Raw genomic sequence first — 18,035 nt, forward strand, 5'->3', positions numbered from 1 at the left:
ATGGATGTATTTTAAGAAAGGAAATGTTTGGCTAATGATGCCAGACACTCGTGTTCTCATCTGAAAAACCTGCTGGAATAATTTCCTCTAACGTTGTTTGCCGGGGATTGCAAGTGTAGCCATGGAATGCTCGGTGCTCCTGTATTTGGTAGAGCTAAAACACATTGATAAGAAAATCACCCCCGGAGAGAGTTTTCTGCTGTCAAGGAGTTGGTAGAGTGGGACCAGCTTTGTCTTCATGAGAGGTCTTCTCTGGAGGGGGTTGCTGTTGGTTTTGGTGTGTGATGTACAGCCCTGGCAATTGCCGGCAGCCCATTGGCAGGAGCACAGGGCACTGGCCCGGGGGAGGGGGTCCCCCAGCCCCCAGGACCCCATCCCCCAGGCCCCGCTGGCCCCTTCCCTGCCAGCCCACTGCATCTTCCCCAGGAGTGCTGGAGCCTGAAGGAACTGGGCTAGTCACCTCCCCTCCACTTTCCAGGACCTTTATTGCCTCTGATTGCTGGTAACGGAGCATTAAGTATTTGCTTGAGTAGCTGCTTGGTGGTGCAGAGAGGGTTAAGGTACCTGATTTACTATAAACCTCTATGTGACAGACTCTTACCTGATGGTGGGGTTGGTTTTGTTTTTTTCTTCTCTTTCTGTAGAATGTCAGCCATTTCCTGATGAGTGTGGTGGTGGTGAATTTCACACCTTTTTTCTTCTCTGTGTGGAAACTTGGGTGTTAATGGTACTGAAGCAGGTCATGTTTTTTAAGGAGCAAGGCTGTCGCTCAGAGTGGAGGGAAAGAAGAGAAGGGAGAGGAGGTGAAGAAAGGGATTTAAGGGAACTGCCACTTGTAACAGGCATTAGTTGGATTATTTTGTGCTATTTTTATTCAGAGCATGTAAATGTAACATTATTTGCTAAGTGCATTTTTTGCTGGAGTTCAGAGCTGTGGCATAAAAGTAATCCTTTCTTTTCATTTCACGGTGAAATTTAGCACTGCAACACCTGAAGATGGAAAACTGGTCAGTTGATCAAGTCTGCAACTGGCTGAGACAGAGAAATTTAGGAGAACTAGTTCCTAAGTTTCGTGGTAAGTGTTTTTTTTGTTTGTGTGGGGTTTGCTTAGTATTTCTTTCTGTGCCTTTAATTAGCACTGCCTACCTTGGTTTGGAGCATGAATATATATATATATTCTGACTTCTATAGAAACTTACTAGGGTGAGAACTGACACAGATCTGATAAATCAGGATAAGTCTGCCGATCTGTTATGAAGCGTCTGAGAAACGCGGGGGGATGAGACTAAGCCTGTGTGTAAATAGTTGCACCTTGAGTCAGAGCTGCCAGTTCAAAAGGCTGAAAGGGATGATTTTATATTGTATAAATCTTTTGAAATAATGCAACTGTAGTGTGTAAATGTTTTGTGTCTGAGTATATAAACACTCTACAAAAGAGTACATGAGAAACTGTTGTGTGAACTGGCTATTTATGGTGTGCTCTCTTAAAAAGCTTGCTTTCCTTCATTAACAAAGTAAGTCTGCTGTGGTGTAAGTAAGGCCTGATTGAAAGAATTGCAGAAGTAGTGAACTGACTACTTTATGTTTCATATTTGGCTTTTTGTCAGGGGAAGGTGTTTGGCCAGTGATTATGACTCCTGGCAATGCTTGGGAAAGGACAGTAGCTAAAACATCATCTTTTCAGCAGTTGACCTTCAGCAGTGGAAAGCATCTTTGCCTCTCAACTGTCCTTCACCATGTTTTTAGGCATATAGATTGTTACCGTAACTATAAAGTTATTTTACAGTAATTCTTTAATCCCTTTCAATCTACAGAAGAAGAAGTAAATGGAGCAGCTCTTCTGGCTCTTAATGATCGTATGGTGCAGCAGCTGGTGAAGAAGATTGGGCACCAGGCAGTGCTGATGGACCTGATTAATAAATACCACAAGCAAAAAAGTGGGCTAGAATCCCTTACACACTGTTGTGAAACAGCTCAAAAATTTCCAGAAGTAATCAGTGGGTGAGTTTGTATGTGGCACAGGAAGTATTAGTCTGTGTATAGTTCTATTCTTTTCACAGCATTTTAAAATTGCTATTTACTAGCTCTTTAGCTGTAAGTTTTAACTGTTTTTTATACTTTGGATATCTCTAACAGCATGTGAAATGCAAAATCAGGTTATTACCTTGGGGTTTGAAACAGGACATCAACATTCCTGAACAACACTGTTACTTAATCTTAAACTGCTTTTCATTTCCAGTTCTAGGACCTAGTTTTCATTTAGTTGAAGCATTATCAAACATTTACTGAAGCTAAGATTTTCTGTATTTGAGACACTAAGCTTTTGAAGGACTTCTAAATGTTTGCAGGTCTTGGTGTAAAATCATGATTTAGCCAGAGATAGTATTTGTGTCACAGATGTATTTACATTCAGTCTCTCAGGAAGCTCTGGACTTTATCTAGGTGTAAGCATTTAATAATCCCACTGTGTGGAACTAAATAGATTTTTAGAAAACAAATTCCACAGAGTCTGCCTTCACTGAGCACAGTTTATTTTCTTGTTTGTTTTGGGTTTTCTTGAGGGGAGGGGGGCAGAGGTTGTGGGTTTGGTTTTTTTACATTTGGTGTTTTGGTGTGGTTTGGTTGGGGCTTTTGTGTTGATTGGTTCCCTCCAGTCCCTCCCCTCCATTCTGATCTATAGTACATCTTGTAGGATTTTTTTCCCTTCCCTTCGACTGAGGAGAGACATCCTGAGCTCTGAGTGGTCTCTTCTAAGCCCATGAATCCTGACAGTAGAGGATGCCTTGTCACGGATGCAAAATGCTCTTGTTTGAAGGAAAGGACTCTAGCACTAAGCCTCCATTAGTACACAGTAGTAGCCCAGCAAGAGTAGATCTGTAGAGCATTCTCTTTTCAACCAAAAGGAGTCCAGGTCGTGCACTCTGAGATGACTCCACATTGCAAACCCAAGCGTGGTAAATGGTGATGACGGCATTATTTTCAACCAAACTGCACTCATGAGCAGAACTAAACTGCTCATATCGATAAATCCTCTTGTCCTTGTGGACAATATAATAAATTGCAGAATTATTTCTCAGTCAAGCTGGTTCCCAGAACTAGCTCGCCCTGCTGGTACCAGTGCCAGGGTGGAGAAGGCATGACCCTCTTGTCCGTGTGGAAGTATTTATGAAACCCCTTGGGTAAATGGTCCTGAGAGGGTGCAGGAAGAAGACAATATCACTGCATGTGGGATTTAGTATAGACCTGAAGTATGCAATCACAGCCAGCCTTGGTTTTCTGCACTAGGGTCCTACCTGACTTGATTTATAGGAGGCTCCTTCTATGGAGGTAGAGCAAGTGCCTGCTCTGAAGAAGACTGCTGCATGTGGGCCTTGTGTTTCATCCACGGTGCAGTAGATACATAGTGGTTTCAGCAGGGGCATTCAGAAGAAAACATGTCCCTATGCTTAGGGCAGTTTGAATGTTGCTTTGAATATTTATATTTTGTCTGTGACTTTGTCAGGGATGTTTGGCTAGGCTGCATCTCTGATGTGACCATTCCCTGTGTACTTCCCCAGTCCTGCAGGTCAGGTGTTAGCATCTCACAAGGAGCATGTGGCTGCAGTATTGTGAGGGCACAGCTTTTCTGTGATGTTCTGCGGATTCCAAATAAAAGTCAAATGCTGAAAATCTCAAGTGTTAGTGAATATAATTTACCTTAAAATCTTTCCCTACCTAGTCTTCTTGCCTGGAAAGTAAGATGCTGGTGTCCCTCTATTTACAGGGAAGCTAGGTAAATAAGCTGCTGCTTCTGAAACATTTTCTGTGTCAAATTCAAGCGTGTTTAAGAAATACATTCAGTCATGTATTTTAGAATAAGTAAAAAAATATCAAGATATTGTATGCTGTTTGGGGTATAGAATGATGAAAAAACTCCTACAGTTAAAACAGTCTTTTATTACAAAACTAAAAGCTGTATCCTCATATGCAGGTGGCTGTAACTCACTTTTTAACTCTGGAGTGCCTTAGTGATGTACTTTGAAATGATTTTGTCTGTTCGGTACATCTTAAAAAAAATCCTGTAGGAATACTTTCTTTTGACCTAATTCCAGGACTTATGACTAGAATAAAGTGTAGAAGTCACTGTTTTGAAGTAATGTAATAACATTATTCTTTTGTAAGCTGTTTTGACACAGAAGAGAAAAACCAAAAATTCATAGATCCCTGATATATGTGAAGTAACCTCATGTTTCCTCTACTGCTCAGTGATCTTAGGCTGACTTGTCATCTTAGTCATGTGAGCAAAGTCACTGCACTAAGGTTCACAGTTAGCAGCGCCCATAGCTGACTCTGTGGTCCCACAGTGGCAGGGGACAACTGTGAAAAGAGTCTGCGTGTTCCTAGCCTTTCTTTTGTGATGCTCAAGCTTGGGTGAGAACCAACCACCTTTTCTGTTTTGCAGAATTATTTCTCAGTCAGGCTGGTTCCCAGAACTAGCTCGCCCTGCCAGCACCAGTGTCAGGGTGGAGAAGGCACTGCTCAGGGCAAGGGAGAAAGCAGCACTATAGCAGTCTCCTGGGTCAGCTGAAACTGCTGTGGAGCTTCCAAGAGTTGTCAGCAGTATTTCCCTGTTATGTTTCTCACATGAATGCTAGCCCAGTGCTTGTTGGTGCACTCGTGGCCAGCCATCTCTTTATCCTGGTGTCTTCAGCCCACCTTCTAACTGTGTGTGAATTGTGCTCAGCTCTCTGCTGGAAACAGAAATAAAGTCATTGGTTGAATGTAGAGTTGTGAGTATGGTAGGTGGACGCTGTGTAGAAGTAACAGACTCATGAAAGGACACAGAATGTGACTTAACGTCTCTAGCAGTTTCGATTAGGACACAGAAATACTATCTTTAGTCTGTTGCTGTTAAGGTGGAAGCGTTTTGGGTCGTGCAGTAGAAACTGTATTTCTGTGCGTGAGTACCTCACACATAGATGTTACCAGGTAAATACCAAGATGCTTTCCAATCTCAAGATTGATTGTTTCTGGGAGCCATGTAGAGAACATACTGGATATTTTTTTGCTTTGTTTTAACCTGATAGCTGAAAAATATTGATGCATGAAAAGGGGAAACTCCCTTCATAAACTTGGCAAACATTAATGTCACTTCCAATAATAGCCTTTTATGTGTGACTGCAGCTGAGGCTGGAACAGTTTATAAAGCATCTTTGGAGTTCAGAGGTTCTGAAGAGATGAGGTTCAGAAAAGAAGCTATTTCCTCCCCTCTCCAAAAAAAAAAAAAAAAAAAAATAAATTTTGACTGCCATGAATTCTTGGTAGTCAGTAACAGTAGCCCCTATCTTAGCTCTGCCTTTCCTGCAGTGCAAGGTAAAACTGTTGATGCTGGCTTCTACCAACAAGAGAAGAAGAAATGACAGGAAAATGAGAAGGGAGAGATGTGGACACAAAAGTTAAATGCAAAGCAGTGATTTGGACCGGCACATAGCAAAGTGAATATCTGGAGGTTTTGGTGCTAGTGATGGGCTAGATTTGGAGCAAATAACCAAGAACAGCGGAATGTGAGACAAGGTGGCATTTGGGGATCTTCTACAGTGGTTGGAGTAATACAAAACTGACTTGAAGGTTCAGGAGTAATACAAAACTGACTTGAAGGTTCAAGATGGACTTTAACCTCCAGAGAAAACAGCGGTTCAAGGTTCTGATTGAGTAGAAACTGCCTTACAATACTGCGTGAATCACTCTTTCATGCCACCCCTTGCATATTGTAATGGTTAGTTATTCCCAGAGATTAGTGTTATCAAATTTTGTCACCAGAATGCGTAAGCTAACTAACAAATACCATATGGATATATGGTTTTATTTAACAGTCTGTCATATTCTTGAAGAAACAGAATGCACACATTATTTTGATTCAGAATATCCCACGCAAAGAACTATCAAGGACGATTAACTGAAGTAATTGCTGCTTAGGACAAGGCAACTTTGAAGAATAATTACATCCTGCAAAGTTGGCAACACAAGACTCTTGCAATCAAGGTATATCCAATACTTGTTGAACAGATCGCCAAAGATGGGTCCTTAAGCGAACTACCTTCATTATAATACTAAAAATCACACCCCTTACACCAGATGCCCCAGCCCACAAAGAGGCCCTTCCTCAGTGAGCATGCCTAGTTAACCACTAAGATTGTGTAATCAATATGTAGATTACCATCCAATCAGTGTTAGAGGGTTGGAAGTTAACAAATTAATACTCATGTAATCATGTATAAATCTGATTGTGGAAACTACCAATGTGTGCTAGCTCACCTAGCACCCGAACTTGTGCAACTTTGTATTAAAAGCAATGTCTTGCATTCCTAGACTTTTTCTTAGTTTTTGCACACTGGGTAATGAACTCCCTTTTGAAACTACATTAGGAGATATCAGGCTATGAAGATGGCAGCTATCCTGCAAAACCAAGAAGGTTTATTTTCTTGGATTTTGTAACTGTCGTAATTAGAATATCACTAGGCAGCAGTATTTACAGTTTTCCTTTTATCTTGTCAGAGTTTGGTAATCGAACTGAAAGATTGATTAAGATACATCAGCATCATGTAAAATCATGACTATTCAAGATGTTAATCTTTGTACTTTTCTATTTCTACCACCAGTATTTTAGAACCCTAAAATATCTCTTTTCTATAAGCTATGCAAAACCCAACAGTGAAAATACTTAAATCCTTTTTTTTCTTTTTTCCTTCCCCCCCTTTCAGGGCTACCAATGGACAGATGTTAAATTCTTCATGTCCTGTGGAGCAAGAAAAACATCTGTGCTTGGCTGAAAATGAAGAACTAATTGATCACAGAGTGCTAAAGCAAAAGTGAGTTTATAATGCATTTACTAAGTTTTCCTTACCTCTTGAAAATTACATAAACACTTCTTTTTGCTTTGTTAAGACTAAACAGATATTTTATAAAAGATGATCATATTTATTGGAGGCCATATCTAGGTATATGAAGGTATGTCTAGGTATATTTAGAAAACAGCAGGAGCAGGAATTTTTTAGGATTTGACTGAATGAAAAAGTCTAATGGTGTTTTTTCTGCCCTCCATCCTCAGTCCTTGCTCACTATCTCATATCTTACCTCAGGCAGAGGACAAGATACAGGTTTGTCTTTATTAGTCTAGTTTTTAAAATTCCTCTTTTACGGATGTGTTTTCAACAGCAATGTAGCAAATCAGTCATTATAGAGTGGAATATGGCTATAAAAAAATGATGTGTTTGAGACATCTTAAATATAGGACTTGGGAAGGTAGGCATGCTGATTTCATTTGCATGCTCATTTTCCTTGGGTATCAGAATGAGTCTCCCTAAAAACTGGATACAAGACCAGTTGCTGGAGTTTTACCTTTTTTATTTTTTTTTTCTCCTGCATGCTTTTCCCCTTTGAGATGGGCAGTTTGTGTTGTAAAAGAATCCCGTTCCTTTTTCAAGGCAATTGTGTTCTTGTTTGTGAATATTTGTCTGCTTATTGTTATCCCTGTTTATTCCCACCTGCTACAATTTCTTCCCTTGCTACCATTCTCCCCCATAGATGTGACTGATGGCTTCACCATTCTGAGATAAGGGGATGCCTTCCTGCAAAAGTGCCTATTTTATCAAAAGTAACAAGGAGTTAGGGATAAAGCTGTCTGGGAACAGAGAAGAGGGCTTAGTGAATCACATAGTTAATGCTTTTAAAAACAACTGCTACAAGCTTCAAAAAAACCAAAACAAATACCCCAAACCCAAAGATCTTGTCAGCACTGTTATCAGTGAAACAAACCCAAATCACTTAAACCCTTGGAATAAACAATGAATATGACCTTGCAGTGATGGGGTTTGGCCTGTGCTTCTAGAGCATGCTTATTTTTAATTGATGAGTAACTTGCCTTGTGCTGTATAAAGTTTTAAATGGGCTGTGTGAATCAGTGTATCCCTGAACAGACTGGCTTTAGGAAAAGTTCTCCGCAAGCGTTGTCAGTAGGGAGCTTTCAAAGGGCCATAATGGCCCCTTCAGGGAAAGGGACTGCGAAAGAGCAGGGCCAGTTCACCGTGGGGCGGAGAAGCAGGAGAGGGAAGTCTGCCACTGTAAATGAAATGCCCATTCTCTGTGAAGTAGTAGATGGCCTAAAAGTCTGTGGAGCTGTGACGATTTGTAGTCTTGAAGGCCTGAGTAAATTTTATGAGGGCTTCTCTTTAAAGGTCAGATGAGAAGCTGGCAAATGTCTTTCTCAGAAACGGCTGTTTTAGCTGACTGAGGGTGGAACTGAACAGCCCTTGCATCCATTAACCACTGCACGAAGTTCACGTTCATTCAAACGTTATTCAAATTCAAGTTAAATACTATTTTTTGAGGTGAATGCTGCTGTTTAGAGATGCCTGTGACTTCCCCTACAGTGATAAATGTGATATTATAGAGTTTAGGTTTGATTTTTTGGTTTTTTTTTCTTTTCTTTCTGCCTTCTTTTCCCTACAGTACTCACTGCGTTTTCAACAACCGATGGAAAATCTTAATGTTTTATATGCTTGAGGAGATTATGTCACGTATAAGCAGATTGTGAAGGGTTGAACAAGACATTTGTTTTAGAAATTTGATTATGGGAACAGAAAAGCTGCTTTGACTATAGTATGATGATAGATTCTTAGCCTAGAGTGTAAAAGTAACCCGCGTGTCTATTCTGGTACTCCACTTACTTTGAAAGCTGGGTTGGTTGGCTTGTTTTTCACTTAGGTTCCAGTCTATGGGTTTATGTGCCACAGTGAAAAGTGGTTTCCATTTGACTAATGGTGGCTATTTTTTGTATTTTGGTATAATATTAATTGAGATTTCTTTTAGATCAGCTAGTAGCTTTTTCCCATTGCTCTAAATTTGCAGTGTTTAAAATCTGTGCATTTGTTTCTCTCTCCTAGTCTCTCATCTTAACTAATGGGGAAAGCGAAGCTGTAGCAATACAGGGAGGCGGTTTTGCAAACACTCTGGACTGCCTCATTCAGAGTAAGACGGAGCATAGGTATCCGTTTCTCCTCAGCCAGGCCAGATTTGGAAGAACAGCTAAGAATGATGTTGACTTCCACTGTTCCTCAGTGTTCCCACCTCACCTGTTTATTTGTCAGCAGAGCAGTTATTATAAGCACTTCCAGAGTCAGTTCTGCCAGGGGTTAGTTTAATTCAGTGGGATTCATTTAAATGTACAGTTCATATAATCGATATTTGGCCAGGGTTACACTTGTAGCTTTTGTCTCCTCATTCATGTCACCTAATCTGAAGAAGAGGAACATAAAGTTTTGTGGGTTGGGTTTTTAGTTTGTTGTCTGTCATCCTCACCCACCCTGCAACACCCATCCTTCAATAACTGGCAGGGTTTGCTCAAAATGAATGTGCAGGTGCTTTTATGGATTATTAGTGCTGGTGAATTGGTTCAGAGTTTCTCTCTCCTGTGTACTATAGTCCTAACAACCATGTTAAGTACACGCTTCTGTGTTACTAAATATTACAAAGATATATTGCAAAAGTATCAAAGCAGACTGTTTAGTACAAAAAGCAAGGGTAAGTAGATGCAGCAGCTATATAATTTTATTTTCCTTGTGTTGAAGTGTGTATACATATAACCAGATGAGGTTTTCAGGTTACCTTGGTGGAATAACTTTTTACTAGCAACTACAGAAGTAAAAAAAGCCAATGTTTTTTTTTAATGTCCCAAGAAAATTAATCTTAAAGCAGTGCTTTTCTGTGGAGATAATAAGATTTATATTATATTTATATAATTATAGAGGATAATTCAATAAATACATTTCCCCTGTACCTGCTTTTCTGTATCGGAGTACCAGCAGTTTGATGGCTCATGGCAGCCTGGTGTTTATCTTGTTGCTAAGACAGAGGCTGTCATCACTTGTAAACATCTGATACTGCTGTGAAAAACCAACCTTTTATTTGTTGGTTTATACTTTCTGTCTGCCTTTCCTCAAGGTGTTTGTTTCTCAAATGACGTCCCTAATGTATCCCTTTCTCATTGTTTCCAATATGATGGTCCAGCTGCTTTCCTTCAGGAGTGATGTCCTGATACAGGTTTATTTGTACATTTATTCTTTCTGTAACTTTCTATAACATTTACTCTGTCTGTATTCTTTCTGTATTTCCATGTGTCCTGTAGTTCTTGAGCATTGCATAACTAATTTGCTCGGAGCAGGCTTATGTGCACAAGCAGGATAACAGATCTTCTGCCCAGCCTTGACAGCCTTGAGCTTCTCTGTTTGCTGCCCATTTGGAAGGTGTGGCCAATGCTCAACTAAACCTGGGCCTGCTAAGTGTTCAAATACCAATAAAGCCATTGCCACCACTGACAGTATATTGGTGCTGGTGCCCACATAAATTTGGGCTGATAGCAAGGACAATGAATTGGAAGATTTGTTTGAAAATAAATTTGGCTCACATCTCCAAGACGGCCATGCTGGCCTGCATGATGGCAAACCGCTGTTCATCCATCCCTCAGCGGAGCTGGCTTGCCTGCTGCAAGCCCTCTGGAGGTCAGGTACCCACCAGCGTGCACTTGTGCAGCGTTTGAACGAGTAACACCCCCCTGGCAGGGACTGGAGGGGAGCAGAGCACAGAGCCATGCTGACTATGCCGTGTGTCTCCTCAGCTAGGGCAGTCTTGCATCTAGTGCGGTCGGACTGCAGGACACTGCGCTGACTACCGGGTAGCTGCATCTGAAGTGTGTTTTAGTTTTGACAAGTCATTCTGCTAATGATCTTTATAATAGAGCTCCTTCCTTTGCTTCTGCATTACCCATACATCGGTATTGCTGGTCTGTGTTTAATGTGTTTTCTCTGAAACATGCTTTAAAAAGAAGAAAAGAAGAGGAGAAAAAAAAGAAAGAAAGAATAAAGAGGGAGAGTAGCTAGCCTGAAAAATTGTTGCTTAGTCAATTATTTTGGATGATGTTGCTCTTTACACAAGACAGTAAATAGTACTTTTATATGTATACGTGTATACACATATGCAGCTTTAGTCCAACATAGAAAATCTCCGCTGGAGTGTCTTTATATATAACTTAAGTTTCTTAGTTTCTATGCAGAAACCTTATTGTTGATATCATCAGAATTATTTCTAGTAGATGTGATGGTCCTTTTCTTTGTTAGTTCATATGGACGTGAACAGCAGCCATAAACTCCCCCATGTTAAGTCTCTGACAATGGTCAATAGTGAAAGAAAAGAAGTACTCTCCATTTTGCTCAGAAGTACAGACATCAGATGCTTCCTTTGATTATATCTTTTCAACAATTAATGTTTAGGTATCCTAAACCATAAATTGCATCTAGCCCATTAATTTCAACAGTGAATGATTGAATCTTTCTTCTAAGAATTTGTCTCGGTACTTCTGAAGCTATTTATTGTTTCAACAGTAGATTCCCCTGTTGAATGATGTATCCTAACAGAAAAATAATTTCTTTTTTGTTTTGATGATTCTGAAAATGACACTTAAACAGTTATTCTATCTTCATAAAAACCTGTTATATCTGTGGGGTTTGTTTTGTGTAGGGTTTGGGGGAGATTCTTTACATTTAGGTTTTCAATTTATGTGGGCATGAAAATTTCTGCCACTTTTTTTTTTTTTTTTTAAAGTCAGAATTTCATGTGTCTGTAATTGCAGCAGGAAGCCTACTAACTGGAATTTAAAAACAAAAACAAAAACAAAAACAAAAACAAAAAAAAAACCACCAAAACAGAAGACTCACAATAACAACTTCTCTGGGCTTGTCACCTCAGTGTTTTAGAAGTCAACTGGACTGACAGTTTTGGAGCACTTGAGGTCAGCAGAGCTGGATTTACTGCTATGGTGCTGTGAGGTTTTCCACAAAAGTTTGCAGGGGAAAAAAAACGTTTAATCTCCTTTTTCCACACCAGAAATGAGCCAAGTCTTACAAATGACTTGCAGGAGATACTAACTGCATTGCCTTGTTAAAGTGACTTTGCTAGCAAAGCCCTTTTGATACAACGTAACACATCTTACATGGGTGAATGCAAATAAACACTGTTTCTTTAAAATACCCTGATTTAGCGGGCAGTTCTGTCAATCAGATTCCCCAAGGAGCATTTTCTCTCCCCCAATCTGTAACTTACAGCTGCTGCCCTCGCATGAGTTGGAAGTGCAGAGCCTTCACTTAAGTGATGCAGCTCCGCAGAATTGAAACTGTCAAAAAATCTTGACTCCTTCTAGAAGCAGGTTGTGTCTGTATCTCACAAACATTTATTTTTTTTTTAAAGCTGATTAATTTTTTCTGTAATTCTGTACTCCTACTGAATGCGATGATTTCTGTAGCAAGGATACTGCAGGAAAAGCTGGCACAGGAGCTGTGCTGGGAAATGGGCAGCTGTGGTGTGTGCGCCAGCTCCCGCGCCCTAGCCTTGCTGAAGCCGATGTAACTTCTTGTTCAGCCTAAAGGATACCTGCCCCTGCGTTTAGTGGGAAATGAAAGAATAAAAGACATCATCAAGCACTATCTAGACTGCAGATCGTAGACTCTAGGGAATAACTGGCAAACACGGGGTTTGTGCTGGGAAGTAGGAAATGGCAGTGCAGTACATGAAGAGAAAGGCATGAGAATCCTTCAGGTACAGATCTCGGAACTGTGAATAGAAAAAGAGCACCCTATTTTATCTTGCCATTGAGAGGGGGAAAAGAGTTTCTTTTGAATTTTTGTCTTCTGTCATTTCTTCCTTTTAATAGAACTAACCTTTGCAATCTTAAATATTGTCATAAAGCTGAAAGCATATTATACATGTATTAGGGAAATGCAGCATGTTCTATGCCTGCAGACTTCTCTTTTCCTTCACATCTGCAAGATCCGTGGGGGTTTTTTCTGTTCTGATTCTTCCTTGGCTTTGTAGACATGGACTTTTTTCCAGCCTACGAATCTTCAGACATGAGTGCCTTGCTGATGCGTGGTGTAAAAAGACTAAACCTTCAGCTGTGAAAAATGGGACTTTGTTGAGGCCCCACCCATGTGCTGAGTTTGTCTGGGTGTACTGAACATGGGAACCCACTGATGTCAGCAAAGTTCCGCTCAGCTGCCATGTTCGCTGACTGGGACCTGGGCTGATACAGCAAGTATAGGTGTGGCAATGAGTGCCATAGGCTCACGGACTTTAGTAGACAAGAAGAAAAGCTTATGGCACGCAGCCTGTTTGTGCATGTGCTTGGCCTTTAAGTCACTTTTTTTCCTAAATGCACTAAATAGATGCAGGAAACTGATCCTTGCCAGTATGATCAAGACGCTTAAAAATGACAGTCTTACTATGATCTAGTATTTGAACGTGCTTCTACCTCTCTACGGCACTTTGCACAGCTACCTTGATTGAGCTGTCTATATTGATTACTTACTTGTTACAGCTAATTCAGGTGACTGTGTGAGGTGCACAGGGCACAGGGCTCGGCGACCATGATGCTGTGTTCGCTCACCACTGTTCTCGCCAGTGCAGTTTAAAACTGTCATCTAATGGCCTGAGTGACACTGCAAGTGTGTAACTCTTTGCCTTATTTGCTGGGATTAGGGATGCCAGGGGTTATATAATTCAGATAGGTGGGTTTGCTCTGTCTGGTTTGGGTTTTTAGTTGTTTTTTTTGTTTGTTTGGGTTTTTTTCAGCTGAAGCTCTTCCCAAATGGCTCAGTCCAAAATGATGTTATTATACAGTTTTGTGTCTCAGTAAACACACTGTACATGAGCAGCGTAAGGTTGTAATGAAGCCAAAGAAATAGGTGTGTAAAACAGTGCTGTGACTTAGTACATTAAGTAAAGTGGTTATCTACAACAGCTGAGTGGTCAAAAGCTCTGTGACTAGTTGTGCCCTTACTGGAGAGATGCTTCTTAAGATGCAGTTCCACATTGCAGCTAAACATAAAGAGACCAGCTTGCTTCATCTGTGCTGGTATTTGTCTCACCTCATGGGGAGCCATTCTGGGGACATACCTAGGCCAAGAAGAAAAATTAAGAATTTTGTCTCTGTAGCTCCTTGAAGTAACTTGCTGCAGGGTTAGAGGCTTCCCAGTACTAGTAAGAAAGGGGTAGAGACATGTGACAGCACGGGGATAGGGGAACTGACATTTGGCAGGAATTAGCCATCAGATTGATTTAGCTGCAGCACCAAATTTCTAAAGCACTGAGAGAAAACATGTAGTAATTCGCATTTTGTGATTTTGATCTTATCCCTGTCACAGGTTAGCTAGAAGACCAGAAAGAGATGGTTAGAAAGAGGCTGTGTATGTTTGTACCTAAATCTCCAAATGTAATGTGCTTCTCCGCAGTCAAGGAAGGTCTTGGCTATATGCATGAATTCCAGCGCATGTACAGTTTAACTGAAGTATTGTTTTAGTAAAACAAGTTTGCATGTGAGCATTTCTGGGGATAAAGCTTAGTGTGGACTTGTGTTTCTTTTCAAACAAACTTGTATTTCATTGTAAAATATTACTGCATATATGTAACGTGACTGCCCAACAATGATGATTTAAGCAATAGCTAGTAAAATATTTAATCTCTTGCACTGTTGCAGTGTGAAGATTAAAGGAATTTTTGGATTTTCTTTGGACAGCAAGGAACTATTTTGTGTTGGGTAAGATTAAGAGAAGTAGAATTTGGAGTGTTTTTATTGTACTGGCAAATGTGAAGGGACTGGTGTATGGGAGAGTTACCATGCCTCCCTGGCTATTAGCCATCCAAACTGCAACAAAATTTTATTTTCTTCAAGTAACTGAGTATGGTTCGGTTTGGTTTCAATGGTACTAGCAACAAAAGATATTTCAGTGCTGCTTAGATACAAATTACATGTTTTAAACTTCTGTCCATTTTTGAGCTAGCTTAAATGATAGCATGTTGATAACAGTACACAGTAACTTCCAGCCTGTCTGCTACATCACTCTCATCAGTAAAGTTGGTGAGAGTACAGGATTCAAACTTACAGGCTGCAGAGCTCCTCACTGGTGCTACATTGAACATATGCACTTTATTTGCATAGGAGGGATTTCCAAGTGATTTCAGAATCCGTGTTGCATTTTATTTTCTCATTTGTGTATTAATTTATCACCAAAAAAGGACGTCAATTTGTCTATGTGGATATGTTGGCACTTCTCACACAGCTTTTCCTTCTTTTGAGACTGCAAGTACTAATAGAAGTTCACTGCAGTTTGCATCTACTGTTAACCATCAGTGCCCCATAAAATTTGGTGAGCTTGGAGAGACAGCAGCCCTGGCCATTTTGTATCTGTTTTGTATGGGGGGGGGACGTGGTAGTGCTACGAGTACTGCTGCTACTTGTTAATATAACTACGAGGATCAGATGACAGTTCCCAAATGACTATTATTTTTTTTCAGCAGTGCATTGTCATTTGCAGTAGTGCTGGGGTTGGTACGGGTATATCACGGCTGTAGAGCTGCTGTTAGCCTGCGAGCTACCAACCTACATTAAGAGATGCCAAGATGGTAGGCAGCACAACTAGGTCAAGAATATTGACAGTTACAGACTAATCTACTCAAGAAGGTATTGAGATTATAACTGGCTGTAGGGGCCCAAAATGAGATATCTTCCAGGTATATAGTAGTCTTTCAAAGTGGTGTAGATTAAGCTATCACAAATGCCCCTCCATCGGTATTGCAGTTGATTTTGCCATTGGCTACCAGGAGTTTGGTGAGGTGGTTTTTTACATCCTTATCTGAAAGAGTCTGGATAGCAAAACCTCCCAATGAAGACCTTGCTAAAACTCTTCACAGCTCTTATTTATACACCTAGCTCTTGTTTATAGGCTATCACAGAGACCTTTAGGAGTGAAAACCTGTGTATGCTGACTGGACTGAAGTCTAGTGGTATTTCTCTCCGTATGTGTTATAGATTCAAAAACTAGGGCAGCTTGGAAGGGACACTGCAGCATGCCTAGTCCAGCCACAAGTGTTTGGGGGATGTAGGTGAAAGCTCCCACACGAGTGGGGGATTCCTAACTTGAGACCTATGCAGTATAGATTTCAACAACTGTAGTAACTATCCTAATCTCCTTCATAATTAGTGGAGAGAAATAGACGAGACAACATCTGGTCTGATTTAGATGTTTTCTGGTTGTTCTGTCATCCTTTAGTGGTGTTTGTGTCCTCAGTGAATATAAAGAGACTTCAGATGATTAATTTAGGTATAGATGTCTGAATTTTTACACCACTTAAGCACCTACGTCTGTCATCTGTAATGATAGCATGGTTTATTTTAAAAACTCTTCTAAAAGTCAGCTAGTTGTTTCCAAATTTTTCTCTGCAATTTAAATCAAAGCAAACATAAATTGCAGTGATACCACACATATCAGGAATCTCTAGCTGTCTTTGACACCTCTCATTTTAATTCCTTTATTGGGTCTGGACTACTATGACTGGGAAGCTGTCTAGGGCTGCCAGAACCACTCCATCTTCTAGGTGGCTCTTGATTGACTTTCAGCTCAATTTGTCTCTACTTTTCCCGGTGTTCCTTCAGAGTTGGGGTTCGGCATGCTCTCTGGAGGAGGAATGCACTTGGGTAGCCAGTGGTGATATCCTACCTCAGGCTTACCCCAGCTGGGGTGTGACATTATGGTCTTGGGGCAGGAGCTGCGGGTCCTTACAGGCTATGTCTGCTTTGTTTTCAGCCATGTGCTGGTAGCAACTGGCCTCATCTCATTCACTGCTTTCCCCTTCGGGAGGACAGTATTTTATTCAATTAAGCTGTTTGGCTTACTCTCACTAGTAAGTTAGCAGAACTGGTAGGAAACACATTATAAATTATGACAGATAAAGATATTTTATTTTGCAACAGCAGTGAGTCCTCAGTGACTTCCTCTGCTCTGCCTTCTGCTTTCAGTTAGTGAACACCTTCCAGTGTCTCCCGATTATAACTTTTCACATTTGACACCTGGTTTTAACCCCATATGTTTTGATTGCAGCTTTTGTAGATGTTCTTTATGTAGAAACCAAGAGAGTAAGCCCTGAATTTCTATAGCAATAACTTCCCTTTGTGCTGAGTTTTTAGACTTGCATTTTTCTTTCCTTCTTGCCTGCGTTCCCATAGAAAGAAGGGCATGATCATGACAATATAATCTTTTCTTTTACAGAAAAAATCTGAAATCATTTTTTGCAAGATACAAGACGTTGCAGTGGACAAGTTCTTACACTTTGCCAGACTTCCCTTATGATGTCAAGTGCATATTAGCAGAAAAAAAATGCCCTGATCACAGTATGAGAATAAGGATAATTGAATTTTTACAAGCAGACATGACAAAATACCTAGAAGGATCACTGTGAGTAAACAGCACTGAATCTATTTGGGAGCATTACCTATTGGCTGCAGAAGTAAATTTTCAAATGGATGTAAAGCTGTTCTCTTTAATATGCTTGCTTAATCAGAGGTGGCTAAAGGCCTGAAACCTGTTGAAGCCAACAGGAAGATTTCGTGCAAACCTTAAAGCTGTTCCCTTTGTTATTTGTGGGGGAATCAATAGTCTGAGAAATTCTCGGTTTAATGTAAATCAGTATAGACTCCAGCTGGTATCTAACACTGCCTAGAATATCAACTATCTCTTCTACATCTCCATCTTGCTTGCACAGGTATCCGAACAGTCAGCAATATAACATTGTTGTCAATGCTCTGCTGCAGGCGTACCCGTTCCTTGATGAAGATGGGAAGGGCTTTGTAAGTATTGTAAAGAATACTCTGTCTTGAAAAATACAGGTTGTATTGTGTTTGTGGTTTGTTGGTGTGTTTCATTTCCACATAATCAATCACAAGAAAATATCTTCATTCAGAGGAAATGAATATAAATTTCTTATATACTGGCTGCATTCAGAGCTGTAAGCTTTGCTTTGACACGTTTGGCAAACCACATTCTTATTTCATTATTTTAATTAAAGATTAATCCTGTTATAGCCACTCCTCAAAGCCACTGTGAGATCATGCAGACAGGTACGTGAAGTCCCTGGATGCCTGTTTTGTATTTTTTTCTGAATTGATTTATCCCAAA

General features: G+C 40.3%; 1 protein-coding gene across 1 annotated transcript in view; it reads left to right on the forward strand.

Moving 5' to 3' along the window:
• The first annotated feature begins 978 nt into the window (after positions 1-978).
• Positions 979-18,035, forward strand: part of SAMD3 (sterile alpha motif domain containing 3) — a 41,366-nt gene continuing 24,309 nt past the window's right edge. The window contains exons 1-5 of the mRNA XM_040599080.1: positions 979-1,075; positions 1,815-2,001; positions 6,741-6,848; positions 17,130-17,315; positions 17,623-17,707. Coding sequence (XP_040455014.1) covers positions 997-1,075; positions 1,815-2,001; positions 6,741-6,848; positions 17,130-17,315; positions 17,623-17,707 — 645 coding nt within the window. The 5' untranslated portion in view covers positions 979-996. The remainder of the gene's footprint in view (positions 1,076-1,814; positions 2,002-6,740; positions 6,849-17,129; positions 17,316-17,622; positions 17,708-18,035) is intronic.

The sequence above is a fragment of the Falco naumanni genome, chromosome 6 (assembly GCF_017639655.2).
Source record: "Falco naumanni isolate bFalNau1 chromosome 6, bFalNau1.pat, whole genome shotgun sequence".
Lineage (NCBI taxonomy): Eukaryota > Metazoa > Chordata > Aves > Falconiformes > Falconidae > Falco > Falco naumanni.